This window comes from Aythya marila (assembly GCF_965140915.1).
Source record: "Aythya marila genome assembly, chromosome: 1".
NCBI lineage: Eukaryota > Metazoa > Chordata > Aves > Anseriformes > Anatidae > Aythya > Aythya marila.
The window spans coordinates 143,941,596-143,967,062 of record NC_139042.1 but is presented as its reverse complement, the minus strand read 5'-3'; the positions used below and the strand labels follow the sequence as shown (position 1 = coordinate 143,967,062).

The window sequence follows — 25,467 nt, the reverse complement described above, 5'->3', positions numbered from 1 at the left end:
GAGTCTGTTTTGAGAACTGACTGCAAACATGTCCTCAACTTCATTAGATAGCACAGTTTGTACTGATGGTGTTGTTTACACAGCACCCGAAGCCCTGTCAGGGCCTGGAGCCGCACAGAAGCACTGGCCCAGGTACTCCATATCTTAGTGGGCCATGCTAGTGTTCTGGTTGCTTTGGTAACTTCAGGGTTTGTTGGCACTTCCGAAAAGCCATCCCCTGTCCCCCCTACCTTGCATGTTTGCTATCAGACCTAGCAAGGCCTGCAGTGCAAGCCAGAAGCCTTTTCTGCCAGCTCCTTGGTCCCACCACCTCATCCTTCCGTGCTTATGCTTTCCTTACTCCCTCTCCCCAGCCCCATCACTGGGTGTTGGAGGCTGTGTAATATGCAATAAAATAGAGTCATTAAAGAGTGTAGTACGTTTTCCTCTGGAGCGTTATGTCCCATGTTTTCCCTTCAGACATACCCCTTCTGAAATGTCTGGGGGTTGTGTGTAGGCCTTACTGAGTCATGCATGATGGCTGTGCTGAAGCAGTGGAGAAGGGGATGGATGTGGGACAGGCAACCTGATGGTGGGTACCTGAAAGGGCTTTCACAGATAAGAAAATATGTAATGTCCAAGCTATTTTATGCATCCTCATAGGCTCCAGCTTTGCACTCTCTGCCCTGACTGTAGACCAATTACTCTACAATTAAAAAGAAGGGACTTCGTAGCTGTACTATCCTTAACAGATTTTGATGATTCTGAATATTTTTGGCCACTGGTATGACCTGAAAATGGAAGAGTAGCTGGGAAGCTGAAGCAGCACTCAGGCCTTGAATTTCTTCATCATTGAGCGGGCAGACCAGCAGCTCGGCACTAACACCACCAGCTTCTCAGACATCCCCCCAGGTACCCCTCACCAGGTGTCTGCTCTCTTGGTGAATCCGAACGGATCCACGCTCCCAGGTGATGGAAAACACAGCCCAGTCAAGAGGCTTAGCAGTGTGGCAGCAGCACCCTCAGAAGGATGGGAGATCAAAACATCATGTCTGCCTAGCGTGGTGAGAAGCAGTGGGCAGATCGATAGGGAAATTAATAAGGAGATGGAATCAATAGGGAAGCAGGCTGCTGCCACCGCCACCCGGCAGCTTCTGGGAGGTAGGGGAGGGAGAGCAGCATCGCCCATAGCAGCTCTGTCTGAGGCACGTGGCTCATTAATCATTCCAGCTCGCTCCTAAAGCCCGTGCCAAATTGCAGTGTAGGTTTGCTTGATCTCTGGTGAGTGAGTTTAACTGTTTGCTAAACAAAAGTGATCCTGTCAGTATGCGCTTGGCTGTTTTAACCGCTTGCAATTACCATTCCACCAACGTAATAATGCGTTTCCACTTGCTGCTTCTCTGCCAGAAGTGTCAATTGCCATGTTGCTGTGCAGTGAAGTGGCCTAATGCTCCCGTCATGTGGGCAGGTGATGTTGTAGCTGTAGCTGTGTGAAAAGACATTGAAGCACACATAAGATACATAGGGAAATAACAGCATTTGGGAGCAAATCCCGGGAAACTTGATCCCCAGTGCTTTAATCATTTACTCCCATTTCTGCCTTCAAAGGCATTTTGCAGGCAGGATCCACTGCTGTCATATGTTGGTGTTTCTCTGTTAACTTCAGATAAATGGTGGAGCAGAAGAACGTGCTTCCTCTGACAGTCAAACTGCAGGGCGTATTTCCAAGGCAAACTCTGCAATTGATCCCTTCAGCCCCCTCTTGATACACTGTTGGTGTTTGAGACTCATTGCAGATGGACACTCAAAAGGCAGCGGAGCAGCCAGTGATGCAGCGTCTTGACGTAGCTTGGTTTAGGTAATTAGTGCAATGCAATTATGCTGCCCAGGAGTGGGGGCAATGAAAACTGAAATGATACACCAAAACAGAGAACAGCATTATCATTTGAGAACGCAAAGAAAAACAAACAAACAAAACAGTTTTGTGTATGCAGGAAAAGTTCCTCATGTGCGTCAGGTTCATGAAAGGCAAATGGAAGCACAGCCTTCGGAACTGCAAAATGAGTTATCCATAAAGCAGATTTTACCAACAGCTGGCATTCTGCAATTGGAGCAATGTTTTATAAGGCTTTTAGCTTACCTTCAGCAAACCAATAAAAACACACTGCTGGGTTAGACTGCTTTGGTGGTTTGCCTGACATATGGTGGTGACCCCAGGAGATGCTTGATATTTTTCTGCAAAAAGCAAAGGCCAGAAATACTCTGTCTGAGGTGGAGTTGACCATGGCTACTCTGAAAGCTAGCCTGAAAATTCTTGCTGCTGCTTCTGCTGCACATTCGCTGCTGTTGCTAGGAATTTCAGAGACCTCCTGTTGCTGGTGATCAAATAGAGCTAGTTTTATCTGAAATAAAACTTGTCTTGCCACTCTCATGTTTGCAAGTGAGAATGCAAGGTCGTGCAGCCTCACACAAGTATGAAGAATATCTGTGATGTGCTAATGAAGATATTTTTGCTGTTGTTGATAGTTACCAAGCTCTTGTCCTGCTTCTTCCCTGGCCTCATTTACTTGATGTTGCTGTTGAGACTATTTTATCACTCCTTAGGAACACATGTATGCTGACATGAAAGAAAAACAGAAGAGCCTTAAAACCGATTTGACCACCATTCCTTACGTCTTTTAACAACAAAGGGGGGGAAGAATATTCCCTTCCCTGCTACAAGAGAACTTATTTAAAATTGTATTCCCAAAGCAGCTCCATCTTATCCTCTGTATTTCTGTGACCAGCACTGCAGAGTACTGCTCATTGGCATGCCATGTTTGCTGCCAGGGTTCTGCTTCCCACAGATCTCTCTTTAATATGAGCAACAGCAGGTGGGGCTGAAGGAGGTTGCTGGGTTTCTTGGGTGCATAAACATGCTAATAATAATCCAGTGCTGTCCAAGCTAAATTGTTGTGACAAGTGAAAAGCTGACATCTAAAATTCCGTGTTTGCACTTTTGGACATAAAAAACATATAGATTCACCCTTAATTAAAAAATGTCACTGGAGTAATTATGTTTAATAGTGGGTGAGAATGAGTTATCTCTGATTGAAGCCAGATACTGTGACCATCAAATGACACAAAATTGATGAGTCATAAATGAGTTATTTCTGTATAACTTACTTTTGCTGGATGAAATGAATTGGAGAAAATAATTGAGACTGGGGCAGCTAAGAAAGGAAAAGTGCTGGAAAGAAGGTTAAACAGTGAGCAAGCCCAAGAGATGCAGGAAGAGAGAGAGAGACAGAGAGCGTCATCTGGCCCTCCAAGCCTCCCTTCTCCCTTGTGTTAGCCTCCAGAGAAGGGAGCCTTGGGGCAGCAAGCAGCAACCCTGAGGCTGGCTTGCTGTGTGGCTCAGGGAGCTGCTCAGATGCTCGGCCTTGAGAGAGAGGAGAGGCTGGGCCAAGAGGCATACCAGGCAACATGAAAACAGTTGGTGCCGCACCATGGGCAGGCTGGCTTTTGAAGAGCTTGCAAATAATATGGCTAAGGGCATTGCTTGCAGTGTGGAAACTGGGAACGCTGGCTTGTGGCACAAGGACGCATCACGAGATCATCCACATGTATACTTGGTACTTGAACGTAGGCTAGCTAGAGGAGGAGGCAGTGTGAGTACTGTACCCACATCCCTCACCGAGGAAAGAAGTTGGTGCATAACATTGCAGGAATGGGAGCAAGCTCGGTGGCTCTTTCTCCCCCCCTCCACTTTAGAAATAAAGCCCTAATGCTGCAAGGGAGACTCAGGTTTCTTGCTAAGCTTTCCCACACACCTACCCACTGGGTTTTTATATATCTTAAATCAACAGTATCTGGGGTTGGTTAAATTCAGTTAAATTACACTCTCCATGAAGTAAAAAAATAGTGTTCGTACGGCCCTTTATGTGTGCGTGCGCGCCTTGAAAATGCCTCTCAGCGTGGACTGCAGGTGGCCTTGGATACCATCTGCGATTTATTTCTGGAAAGAATTAAAATACCAGCACCATTTGTTAGCCTGTTTTTACAGGGAGTCAAAAATGTGCAGTGCTGCTTCGCTGCCGCTGCCAGGGCCGTGTTTGCTCCCGAAGCCCTGCGTGCCCTTCTGACGGGCGGGTGGCTGGGGTCAGGCTCTTGGAGCAGGCCTTCTGGTCAGGCATTTGATGAAACATCTTCCCAGAGACGTAACAGAACTCCCTGTGTGAGTGTGTTACAGGCCTGAGACAGGCCCAGGCTGTCGGGAACATCTTTGTGAGGTGCTCTTCTAAACCGCGCCTTGCCAACAAGCTGCTGGGGTATTGATGCTCTCACATACGCACCTGGTGGCTGTCCTGAGGCGAGACAAACCTGGCGAGTGATTTTAATAGTAACTGATGGTTGAAAAGCCTGCCTGGTAATTTGAAACAGAGACTCAATAGACTTTACAACACGGTGCATGGGATGATGGCCAAATTACTTCAGCCAGCGTAATTTATTTTTGAACCTGTTCTCTACAAACACTAATCTCTGCCTCTCTTAGGATAGGATATATTTGCTCAATTATTCTTTTTTATTTTTTTATTTTATTTTTTTTTTTATCAAATACAAATCAAGATGCAGGCTTTTATTTACTCCAAAGCACACTGGTGTGAGTGCACCCATGAGCCCTGAAGCACAGGCAGGTTGTGTGCAGTGTGACTGCGTTGGCAGCAATGAAAGCTGGCTGTTTCTGCTGGGCTGGGCAGATGTGTAACTCCCTCTGGGGTGTAAGTATCTGTAGGCTGGGTCCCTTCCTAGGCTGTGGCTATTTTCATGGGTGTAGGTCCTTCTATGCTGTAATACAGGGGCTTGCTAACTTGTCAAAAGCATCTTCTTGGAGAAGAGCCCCTATCAACTGTAAGGACTGCTCTGTAACCTTCCGCAGGCACTGCTTCATTTCTCTGTCTGTGTTTGCAGGGAACCAAAAGCACATACATATCAAGGACTCATGCTAAAATATTTGGGGAATAGAAAACTGCTTCCCCAGTCAAGGTGCAATGCTTTTGTCTTACTGAGACGAGATCTATTTCAATTTTCACGTGGGCTATGCAGAGTTCCTACTTTTGGCTGTGTTTTGCAGATGTTTGTGTCTACTTTTTCACTTCTGGAAAACAAGAACCTCAGATTCAAAGGCTGTTTATTCTTCCCACAGCCATTTCTTTTCCCCTAGCCAGCTGCCCTTGCCATCATGGAAACTTTTGAGTGACCATTTTTTCTTGAAGAACAATCAGGTAGCACTGGTTATAGCTGTACTAAATCAAAGATTTGCCTTCTCCAATCCTTAATAAAGGGCAGCAGAAAAATTGGCTCCTAGTCAGTGTCTGTCGAGGATAGCCTTGAGCCTTTCTGTGAAGCTTTGGCAAAAGCAGGTGAGGTGCTATCCTTTATCCCCAGGCATCTGAATGGCCCTTCTGAGCAATTTGGGCAGTGATGGAGTGGGGCTGCTCTGATTTACACCACTGAGTGAGGCAACCCCTGGCCATCCCATGATCACGGACGGCACTATGGGGCTGTACTTACAGCTTCCTTCGGCACCTGGGAGCCCTAGGAGGTGACAGGCATCCCATCTGCTTAGAAGAGATATGTGTTGTTTTTCTGCTCCCTCATGTAACTGTTTCGTTGCAGAACTCACCCAAACTCGCAGCCTCCTGTTCGCTGCGATGTTTCTCTGGTTTCTGTCAGCACTCTGAAGAAGCCTGCACTGTTTGCTCTCTGTGTAAGGCAGGCATGTTGTGAATTATTAGTCCTTTGTTGGGCTTGAGTAGTTTCTGGGATTTTAAGGACTTACACAGATCCTGCATAAATTCTTTATGTGAGAGCAGAAGCAGGCAGCCCCATTTGATAACCTCGTGTTGCCTCAGCATCACAGGGAACACGTGAGTTTAGCAGGAGGGGTTTTATCTATTTACTTGCTTATGTTTAGCTGTGACATTGTTTGTCATAAAATCCTTTTTGTCCTTCTGAGCTCCAAATCTTTAGCTTTTGCCCCCACCCAAGCTTGAAGATGTAATGAAATACCATTTAATGTGCCACAGGCTTGTTTTTTTAATGTCATGCTTCTGGATATGATTTTCTTAAAACACATGCTGGGGTCAAAAAGTTCACATGGCTTTTGCCAATTTACAGGTTAAATCTATTCAGCTGCCCTTTTTTTTTCACGTCTCCGTCCTGCCGAGTTTTCCCTTGATGCTGGGGCACAGCGGGGCTGCCGTGCCCCGTGCTCTGCACACAGCAGCAGGCTTGCCCCGATGCTCCTGCTGCCTGCGAGCTGCCAGTAGGGCAGCCAGGACATCTCTTCCTTCCTGTGAGCCCTGGCTGCCATTCAGCACTTGCTATTTATACTGACTTGGCCTTTGGAAGTCCCAGATGAGATCAAGGTCCCCTTTTACCAGCTTCTGAACAGAACTGCAGAGTGTCTTCACCGCAGACGGCTTGTGCTGTGAGCAGCGAGGCAGTGGTACAGGAAAAGGACATTTCAGTGCTGTCACTTTAGTTGCAGGTCACAGGGACTCTGCAAGGCAGACTTGTGCCACACCATGTGGGAAACCATGGGAGAGGTGAGCACCATCTCTCAGTGTCTGTGTTGTGGGTGCTCAGTGCTCAAACTCAGGTGACTTCTGCCTCTTAGGCAGCAAAAGACATCGGAGGTGAGCTGGGGTACCCAAGGCACCTGTGGGGTACCCCAGCCCTTCAGTCAGTGGCAGGAGGGTCTGAAATAGATCAGGCACCCTGCTCTCTGACCGTATGCAGCGTCACTTTGTGAACTGGTTGTGATCTTGGTGTCTCCATCAGGACCTGATCCGGTCCATGTAGTGCCAGCGAAGACCCTGGGATGCACAGGACCTCCCGCAGAGCAGCTGCTGCAGGGAAGGGGCCAAAAAATGCTCTGAGAGCTGTGGGAACCATGCCAGGGCAGGATTGCTCGCTCCCTGCCTCATTTCTAGCATTGTGTCAAGCACTAATTCAGCTCGTTGTTGGTGAGATGCAATGGCAGCACTCGGGGCTGTGCTGCATACAGCCAGGAACCTCACTGCTTTGTCATGCTTTCGCTGAAGGAGATTATGCCTGAGGCTTTCAAAGGAACTGAAAAGCCTTAGATCTCTCACTTGCCTGGCTTTCAACAGGATTTCCAGGTTAAAAAAATAAAATAAAATCCCAGCCTGCCACAAATCTTCTGCCAAGCTGAAGGGTGTTAACTTTGAGGAAATATTGATGCAACTACTAGAACTCTTCAAGAGAAACAAGCTGCTGCTTAATATTGCAGGATTGTCTTTCCCTTTATAAAAGGAATTCAAATGCTGCAAATTGAAGGTCTTTTGGAGAAAAACATAGGGTCTGGCTCGGTGACCTATATCACATAAGGGAGCTTTCAGGACAAGGTGCCACCCTATCGTGAGGCCACGGCCCGCGTTATTGCCACTGCAGGATTGTTCCCTGTGGGATGACTGCTCTCACAGCTGCATCAAGTCAGGTTTTAAATCAACCTGATGTAGCGCTTTATTGAGAACTTATGTAAATACATGAAAATGAGAGTGATGTAATATTCAGATTGGAAAATTGGCTTGAAATCCTATACCGGAGTAAATATAAAGTGGGTAATATAAAGATTTGGCATAGGTGGAACATTATTGACGTAACATTCTGACTTTTGTTGGCAAAACGGTGCCAATAAAATATCTCAGCATGTGTTGGAATGGGGCAAAATGTGTCTGAAAAACAAGTTGCCACACTGCCGGCAAGCAACAGGGCTTGGCTAATGAAGGTTTGACTCTGCACACTTAATTTGGCCGGAGTCGGTCTCCGGCTGCTGAGCGCTGCGGTAGGGTCGCACCGGCACTGGACGGATGGAGAGCAGCAGCTGGAAGGTGTCCAGCAGCATGAAGGACTGGTGAGAAAACAAGGTCTGTCACAGGGCCCTCAGCCCCTCTTCTCCTTTGGCCAAGGCAGAGGTAACTCCAGCGGGTCGCTCACAGCAGAGGTAATGACTCGCAGCTGCTGCAGAGGTGGAGCACTCGCCGTGAACGCCAGGATGGAGGCATGCTTTCATCCAAAGGTGCTGTAACAAAAGCCAGGCACGCTGCTGCGTCTTCCCACTTGCTGATTTTTCTCTTGGGCAGACAAGAACATGCTTGGAGGCTCTTCGAATGTTTTGCAAGGTGATGCAGGCAGGTTTTTCCTTCCCTCTGCTGCCGTGGCATGGCCGTTAGGTTAATTATGTCCCGTGCTGTTTGTGGCTTTTCTGATGTCCTTAAGAACTTGTGTTTCAAGTCACTGGGAGGGAGCACGCTTTGGACAGGCTTGTCACAGGTGCTCGGAGGGTAGCACGAGGTTGGGCAGAGCTGCATGGATCCCAAAAGCTGTTGGTGCAGCCCTTTCTGTGCTGTTTGGGGGCATTTCCATGGATAACTGTGCTCTAGCCTGGCCACATCCCTTTTGCTTTCTGCCCCTGCACAGCGATGGTTGTGCAAAACCCATGTAACACTCAAAGAGCAAGCGGGGAGTTGTCATTCTGATGCCTTTTGCCCCCTTAATACCTCTGGCACCAAACCAAGGGCCGTTTAAAGGCAGGACTGAGAGCAGAGCTTGCCAAGTGTTTAAGTGGTCTCTCTACATCTGAATTAAAAGAATTAAAATTCTTGGCGGATTATAGGTTGTATCCATGACAACAAATTCCCTCCCTTTCTCTTTTTTTTTTTTTTCTGGAATCAGCTTGTAGTATAAATATGTTGCCAAACAAAACCATGCATTTGTTTTTTTATAAACTAATGTTTCAGGTAATAACAGCGTTAAATTAAACAGCAAAATAAGTGGTCTTCGGCATTATGATGACTGTAGATGTTTTATGCCTGGTATCGTCTTATAAAACTAAAAATCTCTTGACTGTGCAAGTCAATAAGGCTTTTGTTCAATGGTATTAGAGGGAAATTTACTAGCCTGAAAGAAGTGGGGATAATTATTAACAGGAGTTCTTGTGCAGTGTATACCTGTAATAGTTAAAGGGAAAGCTGTTTAAATTTATTCTGACAATTGCAGATACAGCACTGGAGGAATCATTTGAATTATTCATTCTGCAACAAGGAAACATCCCACTTGTCTTCTCTTTAGAAATGAAATCCCAGTCTGATTTAAAATACACGTTAAAATATATAGGCTTGGTTTATTTTTTTTTTTATTTTTTTCATTTTTATGTAATTCTACTGTTTCGAGACTTCTATAATAATTACCTGTGAATGTAGGTTTTGGAAGAAAATTATTCTGATTTCTGAAAGAAATGAGAAATTGATTTTTTTACATGAACTGCTTCTTGTGGAATAAGTTTAATGAAATTCAGCTTTCTTTCATAAATAATGCAGCACTTGCATTTGATTAGGTGAAGCCTAAAGGAATTTCTTCTTAATCAGATGCATAGCAAGAAGGATATTGCCTGCAGACTGTTACCATTATCAATGGTGGTGGCAAGGAAAACACAGCTCTGTGTGTGTCCAGACAAAAAGCTTTGTTTCTTAAGAGAAGTCATAAAACAACATATACATTATAATAACTGATTCTTTGCAACTCCGAGTGTCCCAGCTATTTATAAAACAAAGTCTGGGCTCTGCGTATTGTTGTCGTTGTGGCATGAAAGAGACTCCAGGTTAACCTGAGACCTCCTTGTCATGGTAAGGTGTTTCTGAGTCTTCCGAGAAATAAATATGCATGGAGAACAGGCAGTCTGTGCATCAGAGAACCTGCAGTCGAGGTAGACATCAGGAAGAACTGGGGCCAATTTTGGAAGTCTCAGAAAACAGCACAACCCTCCCAAGAGCGTAAAAGTGAACAACAACAAAAAAGTACACGTGCTTCCATTCATAAAAAAAGTAGCTCAGATAGAGCAAAAAGCAAAACGCTTTGCAAATGGTATATCTGCAAATTCTGCAGAAACATTTTCTTTAGTACACGTTGCTTTAATTAGTCACCTGTGGTCAAGTTTTATGATGTTCTATAAATCCAGCCACAAGACTTTGTTCTACTCATTTTTTATCCCCAGGAAGCTACTGATAGCAGCGGTGGGTGTGCATGAACGGAGGGCAGCCTGAGTAAGGCCATTAGTCCTGTAGTCAATGTCCATATTAATAAATAAAAAGGGTCTGGGCCCCAGTCTCCAGCCTTGGGGCCAACTGGCATAAATCGGCCTGCAAGCATCTGAGAGACAGGGGCTGAGGCCACGCTGGCTTTTGGGACCAGACCCTGGCCTGGGCTCAGCCCTGGCCACTCCTGGGAACAGTTTGAGGGTGGTGTAAACCTGGTAGGGATCGTGGCAGCAGTAAACAGCGTGCATGGTGATGGGCCCAGGCGCTGTCTCTGCTTAATTTACTGGGGGTGATGCTGTCCTAGGGCATGGTTACGCTCTCTGCTGAGCTCACTTGAGTGGCATCTTGCTCTACTGCCATAATGAAGTAATTTTCCAATAAAAACTTTAAAAACTGAACCCCAGTGGAAAAGCCCAGCACCACTGCCTTATCTCGCTGCGCTCGGATTTTTCTCTTCACATTTGTTCGGATATGTAAAATTGTCAATGTTGTAACTTCTGCAGGCCAGATGCTAAGCTGGTTTAAGCTGACAATTTATGCCAGTTGAGGTTCTGTTTTTTTTTCACTTATATTCCTTGGAAAGGGCAATGAGATGTAAGGAATAAATGTAAAACACAAGAAATAGAGCCCAGGATCCAGGGGAGATGGGTTTGCATGCTGTGATGTGCTGTCGAGAGGTTTTAGCGCTGAGCTCAGAAGTGTATTTATGGAGCTGCTGGTCAGAACTGTGCAGTTTAAAGGTGAAATCAGTGCTTCTTTTTTTTTTTTTTTTTTTTTTTTAATTTTGAATTTTCATTCCTCTCCAAATCGGTGCAAGCAAATCTCCTGGGCCGAAAATGTCATGGGAGCACTAGAGGCCAAGAGCAGAATAAATTTCTGAAAGTTTGCGAGCAAACGCATCAGGTTTAGGGCTGTAAAATATTAATCTGTTTCTGACTTTCCCAAGAATTGTCTGAAATACTTCTGCCCACTCATACATCAAGCGACTTCATGTCAGATATTAGAGCTTTTTTTATACACGAGGACTGACAGAAGTGATGCTCAGCTTTTATCATAGCCAAATGGAGAAAAAGGCTCAAAAATTATGACTCCCAAATCTTTCTATTTGAAAATAATGTCAAAAGCCTGTGGAAGAAATGGGAAACAAGTCTGAGCCCTTGGTTACTTGCCTGAAGGTAGATAGGACATACTTCACTTAAGATCCTGGTCGAGGTATCACACAGAGCTGTGTCGTACATAGCGAAGAGCAAGAAAGCCCGGGCCTTTCCATTGCTTCCCTGCTGTTCCTGAAGAAAGTTTCCCCATCCTGCTTCAGCTGGGGAGGCTTAGCCTAGCTGGCCAGTGGATTTTAGGGCCAGGGTAAGACTCAAACCCTACCCTCATCGCCTTGTCTTTCACTGACCCTTCTCGAAGTGCAGGAAGCTTTTCACATCCAGAAGTGCTTCAGACGCTCTGTGTAGCTTCACTGGTAGAAAGCGATGCTATTTCTGTGGCAACTGCAGTCTAGCCTTGGATTTCTTACTCCTCTGTAACAAGATCAATGAAGGATCTTTTCAGAAATCACTTGAGCAGTGAATGCAGGTAGTGTAGTGAATGGTTGTGTCGCTGGACAATGCAGACACTCAAGGCAGTGGCTAGTATGTGTAAGATGCATCTAGGGGTTAGCAGCAGCAGAAGTGGTCACCTCTGAGAGACAGGGTGCTTATCTGGACGTGAGGGATGTTGGCAGAGCCTGTAGAAGTTAGGTATGGTGAGTGGTGCTCATTACATTTATCCGCCGTCAGTGTAATAGGCTACGTTCTAAAAATATATATATATGATGGCATCTTTCAATGCTTTCTCTCCTCCGGTATGTGGTTTTGCAATCTTTGCCTGCTAGATTTAGTGTTGGGTGGAAAACTTTCTTCTTGCTTAGTTGTAGGAAATATCCCGCATTTGTTACTGGCTCACATCCTCTTCTCCTGGAGTTCCCTCGTGTGTTCCTGGCTGCGCCCCCAAATAAGACCCTGCCAGGATCATTTATGTGCCGTGGAATGAAAATGTGACTGATACAAGTGTTGCAGCAGTGTATAAAATGCTAAATTATTCACGGTACTTAAGTACAGAAAATCCCATGGCTGAACTGACATAATGAAAAACTCCAGGAAAAAAAAAAAAAACAACACACACACAAAAAACAAAAAACATGGAAATTCTTAGATTAGAAACAGCCTCGAAGTTTAGAGTTAGACTGCATTATAGTCTTAGTCTCTTCTTCCTTTAAATGCCCCTCCTCATGCCATACCCTGGGCTATCATAGCCAACCACTTTTAATGTCATTATCCACATCTCTCTCCCATGAATTACAAAGCTATTATCCACACTTTACAAACAGGGACCCAAGACAAAGAATTGCCAAATGACTTGCCCTGGTCTGAAATAGAAAACATGCAGTGGCAGAAGGATTTGGGACCGGGTCTTCTCAAGCAGAAGCCTTGACCCTCTTAACTCACTTCTTCCCTGTCATGAATAAAATGTCCATTGGAGGAGTTGAGTGGGCAGGCACCTGTACAGTATTTCATACCAGAGCATTGGAGGGGACTCTGGACACTTCTCACACAGCTGGTCTCCCCCCCTCTGTGGGCTACCTTTTTGTATTTGTTTCATTATCAGAATGAACCTCAATTTTCACCCATCTGTTATGCAGAGGGTCCCGGGTGCTAAATCTCTCCCTGGATCGTTTTCACCACTGGAGTTTTCTGGTGAAAAACCTACAAACCAAACCATTAATGCAGGAGCGCGACTTTGCCTGAGCATAGAAGCAGCTGAGTGGACCATAAAGTACGTCTTAATTCATGGAGGATTTTAGCAGAGATACACTGGGCCCAATGTGTAATGTTAAACTGAAATGGGTAGATTTAAATTTCTGTTTTGATGAGTTGAAAGGAGAACTGGGTGTTAAAAAAATACAGAAACTCAGGAAATTCATATTGTTGAGCAGTCTGTTTCCAGATTTTTTGATCATTTTGCTTGGTCCTGAAAACATTATTCAACAGCTGAATACAAGTTTCACTTTGCCCTTTTTTTATTATCACTTTTGTTGTGGGAAACAGATTAAAAACACACAATTAAGCAGTGCGGTGTTGGTTTCTGTATATGTCAAAACAAATTTATATTGGAAACATATTTTTGACTAGGTAGTTCCTACTTATTCAATAAGCATTTTGAATAAAAATGTTCAGGCTGCTCTACTCATTCTGCCTCTTAATTGGAGGGTAAAATAAGTTTTCAAAGCTGTTGAGTGTTCTCTTCTGCCCTGGAAGCATAAAGAAACTGTAGGAGAAGATCTGATTTACAGTCTCTTTGGGAGTTGAGAAGGTTCCTCACGATCCCATCAGGACCTGCAGCAAATTAAGGGAAGATGGCTTTTTCCAGCTGACATCCTTCCCAGTACGGAGTGCCACAGAGCAGTGATGGTGGAGCTAGTGACCTGAGCTTTATGTGTGTCAGTTAATGAGTGTGCATAATTCATTATTTCCTTTTTCCCAGACTGTACCCTCGTCATGCAAGTGCTCTCAACAACTTGGGGACGTTGACCAAAGACGTTTTGGAGGCAAAGGACTACTACAGACGGGCCCTTCAGTTAAACCCTCAGCACAATCGAGCTCTCTTCAATCTCGGCAACCTGCTCAAGTAAGTTGAATGCAGAACTGGGGCCAAGGAAATCCAGGTATCTCCATACGCACATCACCAAAGTAGGTTTTCTGCCAACTGGTGAAGGAATGGTGCTATTTCTTACCGGCAGCCAAGGCTGCTGGCACAGAGACAAAGCTTAGTCTGGATATCCTTATGCTGTCTGCCAGGTCAGTTCAGGTGCTGTTTACAACGATGCTTCAGCTGGAGGGCATTCACTTGTTCCAAATTAGGCATCAAAAAATGAGGTGTCTAAATCCAAACTAGTCACCTGGGATTTCCATCTCAATGGAGAGATGTGAACCTTTCCAGTGGAGCAAGCCATGTTGCTCAAAGACAGGCATTTGATACAGATCTAATGAATAACACATATCCAGCAAATCCCTCCCTGCAAGTTCCCACTTCTCCTCATTAGCTGTAACTGGAAGGTCAGATGTGTAGTTTAGGCATAAATACATAACTCTCGAGATGCTCAAAAGGGCAGAAGGTTCATCCCATTTCAGGGGGTGGGGTAGGTTTGGATTTGAGGGGAAAGCAGGTTTACATCCCTATGTGGTTACTTTACTGAGCTAGAAGACAAGTTGATCAGTTCCTAATCTGACTCATTGTTATTTAGAGCATTAGCTTTTAGCAAGGAGAATAGCAATCATAATCATGCAAATTAATTTGACTAACCATATCTAAAGGCTGAACTTCGATCTACAAGAGAAGCTTTGCTGCTATGTTAAGATCTGTCAGAGGTACAATTAAAGCAAACAAACAAAAATCTCTATTCCTACCCTTGCTTTTTTGCACCAGCAAAAAATACCCATGTTTTTGTCAAAATAATATTAGTTGGGTTCCTTTCTTCCCTTCCTCTCTTTCCTTTTTTCTCTCTTTCCTCTCTTCTTTTTCTTTCCCTTTCCCTCTTTTTTTTTCTTTTTTTTTTTTCTAGCAGAACTGAGTAAACAACAGCAGTAAAAAGCCACTTTTGCTGATATAAACTGCACCTGTTTTGTAAGGGGATATTGCTGGTAACAGGTCTCTGGTAAATCCTTCAGAGCAGATTGGGCTTTAGTGTTGGGCTGGTTATAAAGTGGCACTGTCTCATCAAAACACACTTGATCTGTCTGGTTCTGAAATGTCACTTCAAGTGTGAGTTTATGTGAAGGAAATTAAGTGGGTTGCTGAAGTTCTGCCTGGTCTGTTCAGTAACAGAGAAGTTGCCAGAGTAATATTACAAGTAAACCTGATGGTTTGGGGTTAGAATATGGCAGATGTGTAGAAAGGTAAGTTAGTGCTTTACTGGAAATACAAGAAAGGTAAAGACAGCCTTATTACAAAAAAAAATCGAAAGTCTTTGTATTATTCATGAGATTTGGTTGATTGAAATTAATCTTAGGTGGCAATGCTGTTTAAATATATATATATATATATAGTCCTTTTAATCCATCACGTTTGTCTTAATTACTATTCTTTGATATTTTTTTTAAATATGAAATGTTAATACAAAAGGACATAAGCCTGAAACAGCATCAGGACATTCTGTGTCAATAATGCTTTAATCTGGTAAGTTGATGGGCTCGTATGACCCAGCATATGGGTAGAAACTGGACTTGTTGCATTGGCAAAGCACGAAGGAGGCATGTGGGAAATTCTATTAGAACTGCTGTTTGTTTTGTTTTGTGTGCAATATGTCATGCTTTTCCTAAAGTGATATTTAAGTTATTGTGTGTCCCATCAAATTCCATGTGTTCTTCATCCTCCTGTGATGCCACATATTGTGATAAGTTAAAGGTGTATGATACTTCTGCTAAACTCTTTAAAAGAAAAGTGCTCAGGTTCCATTCTCCCCTTTCCCCACACCCATTTACTCCTATTTTGTGAACTTATTTTAGGTTTCCTAAGCAATCTATTGCACCTGGGCACACACAGAGTATTAATTATAATAGAAATGGTATTCTTATCTCCCTGTTCAGCTTTAAAAAAAGCTGCTCAAAACCAGGTAGAGTTCGTGGTAGAGGGAATAGCACGTGTGTAAAGCAGATGCTGTGTGAGCAGATCTTGCATAAATGTCTCCCCTAAAGCGGTAGCTCAAACCCCCTTGCTAGCACCTTCCTGGATCATGCATCAAATTTGCAGAGAACATGAGGTGACATGTAAGATGACCACATGAGAAAGAGGCAGACATTTCAAGGTCCCCATTCCTATAATTTTGATTTTGTGTGCATTTTTTACCAAATTATCCTTTTATTCAGCCATATAGGAGACTGTGATTTATTGGAAAGAGAGACCAGTTCTGTGCTGTGTATATAGGGCAGGCAGTATTCTGCAGATGCTAAATGCTAGTATAATCTAGGTAATGAATGAAAATCTGCAGAATATTGCAGGCAGATACTAATTTCCGGCTGTGCTATGAGACATTATGAAGGGTGTTTTGATTTTTAAGCTTAGGGCAGAGAAAGGATAAAAGGTCAAGAGATGAAAGGATTTTCTGTCCTCTTTACAGAGGCTTCGAGAGTATACAGATCAGGAAGAGCCGCATCTGCAGCACCCAAGGCATGTCCAGTAACAGCATTACTTGTACTGGGACACAGAACAAAATGGCCTGGCACAGAATTTTGTCTCAGATTCTGCCAAGTTCTGTACACCCACCCCTGCTCGTAGTGTTGAAATCCAATTGCAGATACTAGATTTTACCTCTGGAGTGCTGAAAGGGGAACTCTGGGGTTTTGGAAGGATGGGATTGCTGTTCTCATGTGGGTATCTGCTGCTCATTACTCCCTGGCTATAAGCTGGCTATTCAAACATGTTGTGATTTAAGCTTGACTAGAAAATTGTTTTGGACAACAGAGTGGAAATTTTGGGTTGTTATTATGTGTTGTTTTTTTTCTGTGGATCCCCTAGATGAAAAAGAGAGATTCCATTTTCTGTTTGCACATGATGAAGACAGCTATGTGCCAGAAGATGAATGTTCTCAGGAACCATTGCAGGATGAAGTCTGAATAAGCCTCTGGTTTTGTTTACTTATTCTAAAATAAAGTTGTATGTCATCATTTTCTTGCCTACTATAAATATTGGGCAGAGATAATTAAACAGTGCAGATGAATTTATTAGTTAAAATAGCCCCAGAAGATGACCTGCCTAGAAATCTCATTCTCTGCTTTCATGGTCCCAAGCAGCCTAGCCTGATACTTCTTTCTTTCATTTTGTTTTGATATTTCCTGTTATATAAATATTTAACTCCTCTATATAGATTCAGTTTTGTTGAGTTACAGCTTGAAAAACTGAGATAAATATGTATCATTGAGAATACCTCACATAAATTTATAGCCCCTGGGCTATTCTGTAAAGAGACAAGAAATAAAATATTATGAACATTTGAAGTAAATATTTAGGATCTCAGGTTTCTTTTGCAGAATGGGAGAGAGCTTACTCTTTACTGTATTCTCTCTCTCTATGCTCTAATATTCAGTGCAGCATTTCTTATGAAGAAAAGCCTCATAACTCTTACGTGTTTTGAGAGGGTTATGGCTGCATTTTCAAGGAGAAAGTGAAGTGCCTAGAAACAATGTCCCCTGAGATCTTGAATTTATTCAAAGGACTGCTTCTCTCAGAATGTAGAGTAACCCAAGGTGTCCTGTGCATTTGTTGCCCTGATTTAGTCCAAGTTTTACAAACCCATCTAGTCAGAGAAAGGATTGTCTACCCTCTCTCATACAGGCTTTTGGATATATAACGTGCTAAAATGGACTTATATAATTGTCTGAAGACACTGGAAAACATCAGATAGATACTATGTGTACTGAGATTTAAGATATTTCAGAAAGTGAAACATTCCTCCCTTCCATTCCAAGCTGCAGACTGAGCAATAACATTCAGTGAAGCTGCGTCTGGCTTTCTGGATTGTCTCTGGGTCAAAATGCTTGGTGTTGTATGAAGTGCTGAAGCTGTACATCAGCATCACGTGCACATTCTAGCCCATTTAAAAATAAGCAAACAGAACCAAAAAGCTCTGGCAGCGTCAAGTTTACAAGAGATTCAAAGAGTAGCTTAGGTTGGAATGAACCTCTGGAGATCACTTAGTCAAGCTCGCAGCTCAAAGCAGGTCAAATTGAATCCCCTTGCTCAGGGCTGTGTCCAGCTGCATCTTGAACACCTCCAAGGTCAGGGATGCCACAATCTCTCTGGGTGTCCTGCTCCAATGTTTTATCACTCTCACGGTGAAAAACATTTCTCCTTGTATGTAGTCAGAGTTTCCACGTTCCTGCTTGTGTCCATTGTCTCTCATCCTGTCGCTGTGCACCTATGAGAAGAGTCTGACTCTGGTTTCTCTGTATCCTCTGGCCCCAGGTAGTTTCAGGCAGCAGTGAAGTTACCCCGAGCCTTCTCTTCTCTAGGCCGCACACTGTGGCTCATTCAGCCCCTCCTCATGCAACATGTGCCCAGACCTCCTTAGCAGCTCCCCGTTGGCTTTGTCCAGTATGTCCATGCCTTTCTTGCACTGAGGATCCCAACGCTGGACATTGCTCCAGATGTAGTCTCACAAATATCGTATAAAAGGGAAGGATCACTGCCCTGGACCCAGTGACTCAGGATGCTGTTGGCCTTCTACACTGTGCTCAATGTGTTGTCTATCAGGACCCCCAGGGCCTTTTCCTCAGAGCTGCTGTCCAGCCCGTTGTCCCCCAGCCTGTGCTGATCCATGGGGTTATCCCACTCTGGGTGCAGGACATGAATTTGTTTTCGCCGAACTTCATGATCTTCCTGTCAAACCTTCCCATCTGAAAAGCAACCTTACCTTATAGTGCATTGCTGGGGTGACTTAGGTGTCATCCACATAGTACAGATAAAAAACAAAGGAGAGCATCTATATTGTCTGAATTTGTTTAAACCCAGGGAGTGGAATGTGCTTAGAGATTTCCTTTCATTCAGTTGGTTACACGCTGCAAGCTCCCCATGGATTAACGTGTAAAACCAAGACAAGTTGTTCAGAACAGTTGTGGAGCCCTTACTGAGTTCTGTGTTTCTGACTCTAATGCAGTCAAACTAACTTTGCATTACAAAACAAATCTTGAAAATGAAAAAGTCCTCTAGAGCAGTAATTCCTGGGTTACTGCTTCTCTTGTGAATGAAATTTGCTCCAGTGTCAATAGCCCACTCACAGCCCTGTGGATGAGCAGGCTTCTGCAGGATAGTTTAGGATAGTTTAGGCTGATGCTTCTCAAACTGCAGGGCACTTGCAGAAATATGCAAGGGATGCTCCAGGTGGAAAGCATTTGGCTCAACCATGCTGATTGTGGAGGGCAGGCTGGAGGCTTGAGTGGAAGAGGGAATCAGAAGAGTGCATTGTAAGGCAAGGTAATTTGGGGAAAAATTGGATTAAGTGATCATAGACTCCTTGTGTCAGTTGAATTTGTTCCTCTCTCCGTCATGTTGAAGGTATATATTACCTAGTTTTTCCTGCTGCAGATCCCCGGTTTGTGGTAAATTAGTGTATCAGACTGCTCTCCCAACTCTCGGTGTTCTCCCAAATTGCATGAGATTTATATCAGCTACGGCCTCGATCCTGCAAAGTGCTGAATATGTTGGCCTTGGTCCAGAAAAGCACTTCAGCCAGTAATTAATTTTCAACTTGCATACATAAAAGTTAAGTACGTGTTTAAGTGCTTGGCCAGAGCAGTCAGTGTCTTGCAGGACTGAGCCCTCTGAGAAACCATTGGATCTGCTTTTTATAATATAATTCAGTCTGTCACATAAAAAGATGCCATAATCTTTCTCTCTCTACCCCCACTTTCAGGAGACAAACATTGTTCTTGGATCAAACGAAAAAAAGGCCATTCAGAAAAAAAAAAGAAAAAAAAAAAAGCAATTAAGAGGACTGCCCCGTGTTCCTAGCGCATGTTTGTGGTTAATGGGAACTTTTACTACTGCTGAGCGGATCACTTAATCCTTTTATTTCTGTAGCTGGCATTTCCTACATTTTTTTGCCCAACATCAATACCTTTATAAAGCAGTCATCTGTTTTTGATTTATAAAAATGTGTCATGAAACTCCAGCCAAGGAATCCAAAAGTTTTATAAATTGACAAGCCAGCTAGTCATTAATTAGTGTAGGGGAAAAGTGGTTCTTTATTTGTTTTTGCTTCATTCGTGTAATTTATATGGAGCACCACTGGAAGAAGAAAAAGACTAGCACAACTGTTTTTACTTAGCGTAATGGACAGGCAAAATATTCTTTGAGTTATATAACTAGAAAGGGAAAAAATCTGCAAAGCCACATATATTATCAGCTGAAATTTGCACCTTATAAACAAGATCTGGTTACTTGACCCTGTCACTCAGATGAAATCTAAGGCCAAAGCAGCAAGGTGTTCACATACTTTCTGTGTTCCACAGCCCTTTGTTTCTTTTTGTAAGCCCCGCTATTCATACTCGTTGTACACCCAGCACAAAGAAAATGTTGTTCCAGTCCAACTAAGCATCGTTAGATGTTTGCTCAGGAAACCTTCTAATTTTTCCAAGGAAAGGAATACAGAGCAATGCTGGTGAAATTGTAGCTCAAATAAATAAACACAGAATTTTGTTCAGGAAAACTTTTCCTTTTTCCAAGGCAGTAAGTGCAGAGCAATGCTGGAAAAAAGTCTATCTCATTAGCCTAGCCATCTCTCAACTTGATTTATTGATTTATTTTCAATGAAGAGAAATACTGAGAGTAGATTTGCAGTAGGACTGGAAAAGTTTACAAAATCTAACAGTTATCACTTAACAGACAGAGCTTGTGGCCTGCGCTGATTGCCTGATAGAGCAAAATATGTTTTGCTCTTCAGCGTGTACGATTGAGGAATTCAGTATTTTGGGGGTGTTTTGTCTTTGCTGGGTTCATTGCGTAATGCTCAGTGTGAGCACTCATCAGAACAGCAGACCAAACAGCACGTTCATTAAAACCTATCTGCTCCCAGCTCCTGAGAGGAGCATAATGAAATCGTGATGCGAAGAGCAAAAAGTCTCAGAATATGCAAAGAAATGAGTTGCCCTGGTGAGCACATTTCTCACCCTGGCGTGAGGTAGGATGAGTTCCTTCATTTCTACCGACGTGACTTCAACACTTGTGTGTCTTCTTTCCCCAGTGAGTGACCCGCTTGCTTCTCCCTGGTTCCTTACAGATGTAGCCAATTTCAGTCTCTCCTCCTTTGGAAGGGAGAGGTGTTTTTACAGCAGGAATGGGACAAAGAGTCCAGATTAGTTTAAAACAGCGTGCTCTGCTTGTGAGCACCAGAGCTGGAGAGAGGCAGTGCCTGTGCAAGTCCTTTGCACGCCTGCCATTCAAATAAAAAAACAGGTAATCAGTGCAGTGACCCTGTGCACCAGAGCCATCAACATCCTCTATGGGGAAAGAGCAAGCAAGCAAAATTTAGCATGTACTCGGTGATCAGAATGCTGACCCCCTTTCACAGGGAGAGGCAGAGAGGTTCAGTATGGATCTGAGTACGCGCACTGGAGAGATGCTGAGTACATGCACTGGGGAGAGGAGGCACGAGTGAATTATTTAGTTTAGTTGAAAAGAACAAGATAGAGTTTTTTACATCTCTTTAAAGTACCTGATTAGTGTGTGACCTAAACATGCTGCTAAAGAACTTTAATTTCTTTTTCCCCTTCCTCTCCTGTTTGCAGGTCCCAAGGGAAGAAGGAGGAGGCTGTAATGTTACTGAAGGACTCCATCAAATACGGCCCAGAATTCGCAGATGCTTACTCAAGCCTGGCCTCGCTGTTGGCTGAACAGGTAATGGGTACCATTCAAGGCTCTTGTTTCTCCTGCAGGGTGATACACTGATGTTGTAATTGCAATGCCTCCTTCACAGCCTTGGAATTGCTCACACCTCACACACATGGCAGTGAAGTGCACAGCCCTGTCTGTGGTTATCTGGAGAGTTGTGCTGGGCTGCTTTAGAGATGACTTGTTCAGTATAGGAAGGAGGCAACTCATTCTCAGTGAGTCATTACACCTGTGTGGTGTGGCTCTGAGTTACTTCACTGTTAAAGTTGAGTACATATCCATTCTGGAGCTCCCCACATCTATATCAAAGTCTTTATCCATTGCCCCTTGAATGCTGTGACAGCAGAATAGGTGAGTACTTCCCCCCCAGACACACAAACCTACATAGATAACTTTGAGATTTATAAGAAAGCCCCCCAAAGCTAGAAAATGGCAGAAACAAGGTTTCTACTTTGAATTTCTGCCTCTGAATTCTGCCCCGTGCATGTATCCATCAGGATAAAGCCCCTAATCACCACGGTAGATGATCATGTACTGTGGGTGGAGAGGCTCCCTTGCTTTGTGTTGCTCTTAATGAGCAGCTGTTGGATATTTTATTTAACCTCATTGTTGGATATGTGCCCCCAAGCCTTATTTACTGCACTGGGCCCAGAATGTGCTCTGGAGGTGGGATTACTCATTTCCTCTTGGGCTTTTTTTTAACATGCTCATTACTTGGGGCGCTTGCCACTCACTGCAGTGAGGTAATTTATTTCTAGAAGGTCCCTGTGAGGTGAAATAGTGTCTCCGCAGAAGAAAAGGGAAATTGAGGCACAAAATTCTTGAGTTCAGGAGAAGACATGAAGCGTGAGTGGCCACGTCAAGACCACCATGCCCTGCTTTTCTCCAAGCATGCCAGAGACGAGGGATGCTGTGCTTCAGGCACTGTTCCTGTGGACTGCAGCCACAACCACTGGCCCCATTCTGACCCTATATGGGTGCATGATGAGGTCCCCTGCACGACCCCAGCAAGCTTCTACTAAGCTTTTGAAAACTGTTTTTTTCTGTCCCCAGAATTTCAGATCTTAACTGTTCCATAGCATCGGGTGCTAAAACTTTCTTAAATAAAAGCCTGCCAAAATGCAAATACAGACATAGCAGTGGAATATCGTCTTTCACTATTTTCCACTAGTCTGGTTAATTAAATCTTGTCTCTGCAAGTAGATATATTTCAGAAAAACTATAAGCAAAGGTCTTGTTCTGGTTTAGGCTTCTTCAATGATGTAGACACTGCAAAATTCACCCGTGGTATATATGGGTTACTGAAAGATGTGACATTTATTTTCCCCTTTAAATGACTTTTATACGTTTAAATATTACCAATATCGGCTGCAGGGACCTAGAAATATAGTATATGAATTGAGAGAAGAACTTTGTTGAATGGAAACTGTATTTTGAGTAAGCCCATCAATGAAGAGTCATCTGCAGTTATAAGAAATTAGTTGTCTGCAGTAACACCTGGTTTTAATATTAATTGAAATTATTATTTAGAACCATCAGTTGTAAGATCAACAGAGCAATAAAACCACTATAGAGTCTCAAGGCCTTCTGCCCAAAGCCAATGCCATTAGTAAGTCCAGCAATAATTCATCTGCTTTTATGTACAGATCGTTCATCCTCCTGTGACTTGAGTAAGTGGTAGGGAAGAAAAGATAGTTTGTACAGTTTCCTCAGAAAATAACCATTTCCTGCAGGCTTTTAACACCTTCTCATGTTCAGCCACAGCAGATGCCTACCTGATTGTGCACCTCCTCCTCACACACCCATCCTTGTGACCTCGGTAGGCGTCCTACAAATGCTGCTGCCTGAGGCTGCGGGCTGCAGAATTCCACCCTAATGCTGTGTGCTTTCTGGAGGGGTACAGGCAGAAATTCTTGGCATCTCGAGCTCAGAGGATGATAGATGTGCCAGAAGGGAGAAACGGGATTCTGTTTTTCAGTTTGGGGTTTTCCTGTTTGTCCAAGCAGTAGTTTCCAAGTAGGGTAAAAGTTATAGACCTGTTTTTCCTTCTGATTGTGGTTCAGAGTTCATCTTACAACTGTTTGGGTATCTGTGATGCCGGGCAATATGCAAGAAGTTACCACAGCGGGCTGCGTGGACCATCCAGTCCGAGCCCCCTGCCATGGGCAGGGACACCTCCCACCAGCCCAGGTTGCCCAAAGCCCCATCCAGCCTGGCCTTGAACACCTCCAGGGATGGGGCATCAGGATTGCCTTGGTCAGTCCTGCACAATATGATCCCAAGTAACTTTATGGGCTTATGAGTCTAAAATAGAGCTCATGGTGCCCTTCTGGCCGTAGCTATAAAGCACACTGTAAGAGGTAACTCTCGTGCACCAGGGGATTAGGGTGCTACTCGGTGTGATTGCCCTTTTATCTCCTTGTGAGACGATTCTAAAGTCAGAGTCCCATCTGAAAAAAAGAAAATACTTCCACGGTGTATAAAAGTTTGGCTTCTTTATGGCTTTTGTAAATGCTTTCCCATGGTATTGCTGTCTGCTTGATAGCGTAGCTCAGTATTGGTATTGTTGTTTTCCATGATTGTTTCAGTGGCGCTAACATGAGAAATCAAATGTTTCATGTTTTTGATTGCCAGTGCTGTGCCCCTTGTTGTAACTGCGGTTCCCCTGGGTTTACTCTGAGGCACTGCAGCAGCACCTTCCTAGCTCTTGCAGCTTTATCACTTGTCTCATGCTACCTGGTGGCTTTTTTCAGGCCCTAGTTTCTGGATTCATTTTTTTTTCTTTTTTTTCTTTTTTCCTTTTTTTCTTTTTCTCCTTTTCTTTCTTTTTTTTTTTTTCATTTTTTTTTCTTTTTGTTTGGTAAGAATATCACTGAGAAAAAGAAACTTTTTAACTCACTTAGCTACAGCAGCGAGCCTGCTCAGGCATACCCAGACTGAAAATCCGAGCCATGAAAAAAAAAGAAAAAAAACAGACTTAAAAACCCTGGAGTTTAACTGAGAGATCCTCACATGCATAATTTTCTTAATATCATAAAAATCTCATACATTTTTTAAGCCAGTCTTCTGAATTCTGTGAGCTTGATGAATGTTTCATGAAGGTCTGGAAGCAGCGTTATTAAGTGTTAATGAGAATAAAGCCTTGATGAACTTACAGCATTTCTCCTAAGAAGAGAGGCTGCTAGGGAGAAAGCTCTGGCAGCAGAAGACGGGCCCACCCTGCTCAATTTCTGACTGCACTTAATGCAAGCACTTTGTTGGAGGAGTCATCCCAGACTTTGCACTGAGCCCGAGACATGCAGGGTCAGGGTGTTAGATGCCAAAAAGGTGTTTTACGAACACGTGTGCAATGCAACCGTGACAAAAATGCTGAAAGTGCTGGTATCAGTGAGTGGGAATATTCTGACATGGGACACTGCTGCTGATCCAGTTGAACCTAGCCCTTTCTTGCTTAAAGATCGGGTTTGTGATTGCTAAACAAAATGAAGACAACTGACATGTATGCATACAAAGCCGTGTTCCTCTGCTGAAAAATAAAATGAGTGGAAAAGAAATCAATAGAGAAGTTATTGCAAATATACTTGTTAATGTCTGATGCACGTACTTTCTTAAGAGGTTGCTCTTCATTTTAGTCAATTCTGACAATTGCTCCACTTTTCCTGACCCTGCAGGATGATGATGTCAAATTCACATAAATATATCCAAAATGTCCAAACTTAATCACTTCTAAAAAATGTGTTTCTGTGTTTTATCACACCCTATCTCTTCTGCTGGCTGACCTTTCTCATGTAAATGTGAAAGCACTTAACCATGACAAACCGTTTGCTTTCATCAACCATAGTCTTCCAGAGCTATTAATTCCAGCTTTCCAGTTCTGATAGAGGAGGTGAGAAAGGAGCCCATGCTTCTAAACAACTACAGACCACATGCTGCTGTCAGGTACACGCTTTAAATCCAG

General features: G+C 43.6%; 1 protein-coding gene across 2 annotated transcripts in view; it reads left to right on the top strand.

Annotated features, from left to right (window-relative positions):
• The window catches only part of TMTC1 (transmembrane O-mannosyltransferase targeting cadherins 1), a 155,872-nt gene that overhangs the window by 117,097 nt on the left and 13,308 nt on the right, over window positions 1–25,467 (top strand). For both annotated transcript variants that reach the window (XM_082770617.1, XM_082770616.1), the window contains 2 exons: window positions 13,611–13,754; window positions 21,407–21,515. In XM_082770617.1, coding sequence (XP_082626743.1) covers window positions 13,611–13,754; window positions 21,407–21,515 — 253 coding nt within the window. The remainder of the gene's footprint in view (window positions 1–13,610; window positions 13,755–21,406; window positions 21,516–25,467) is intronic.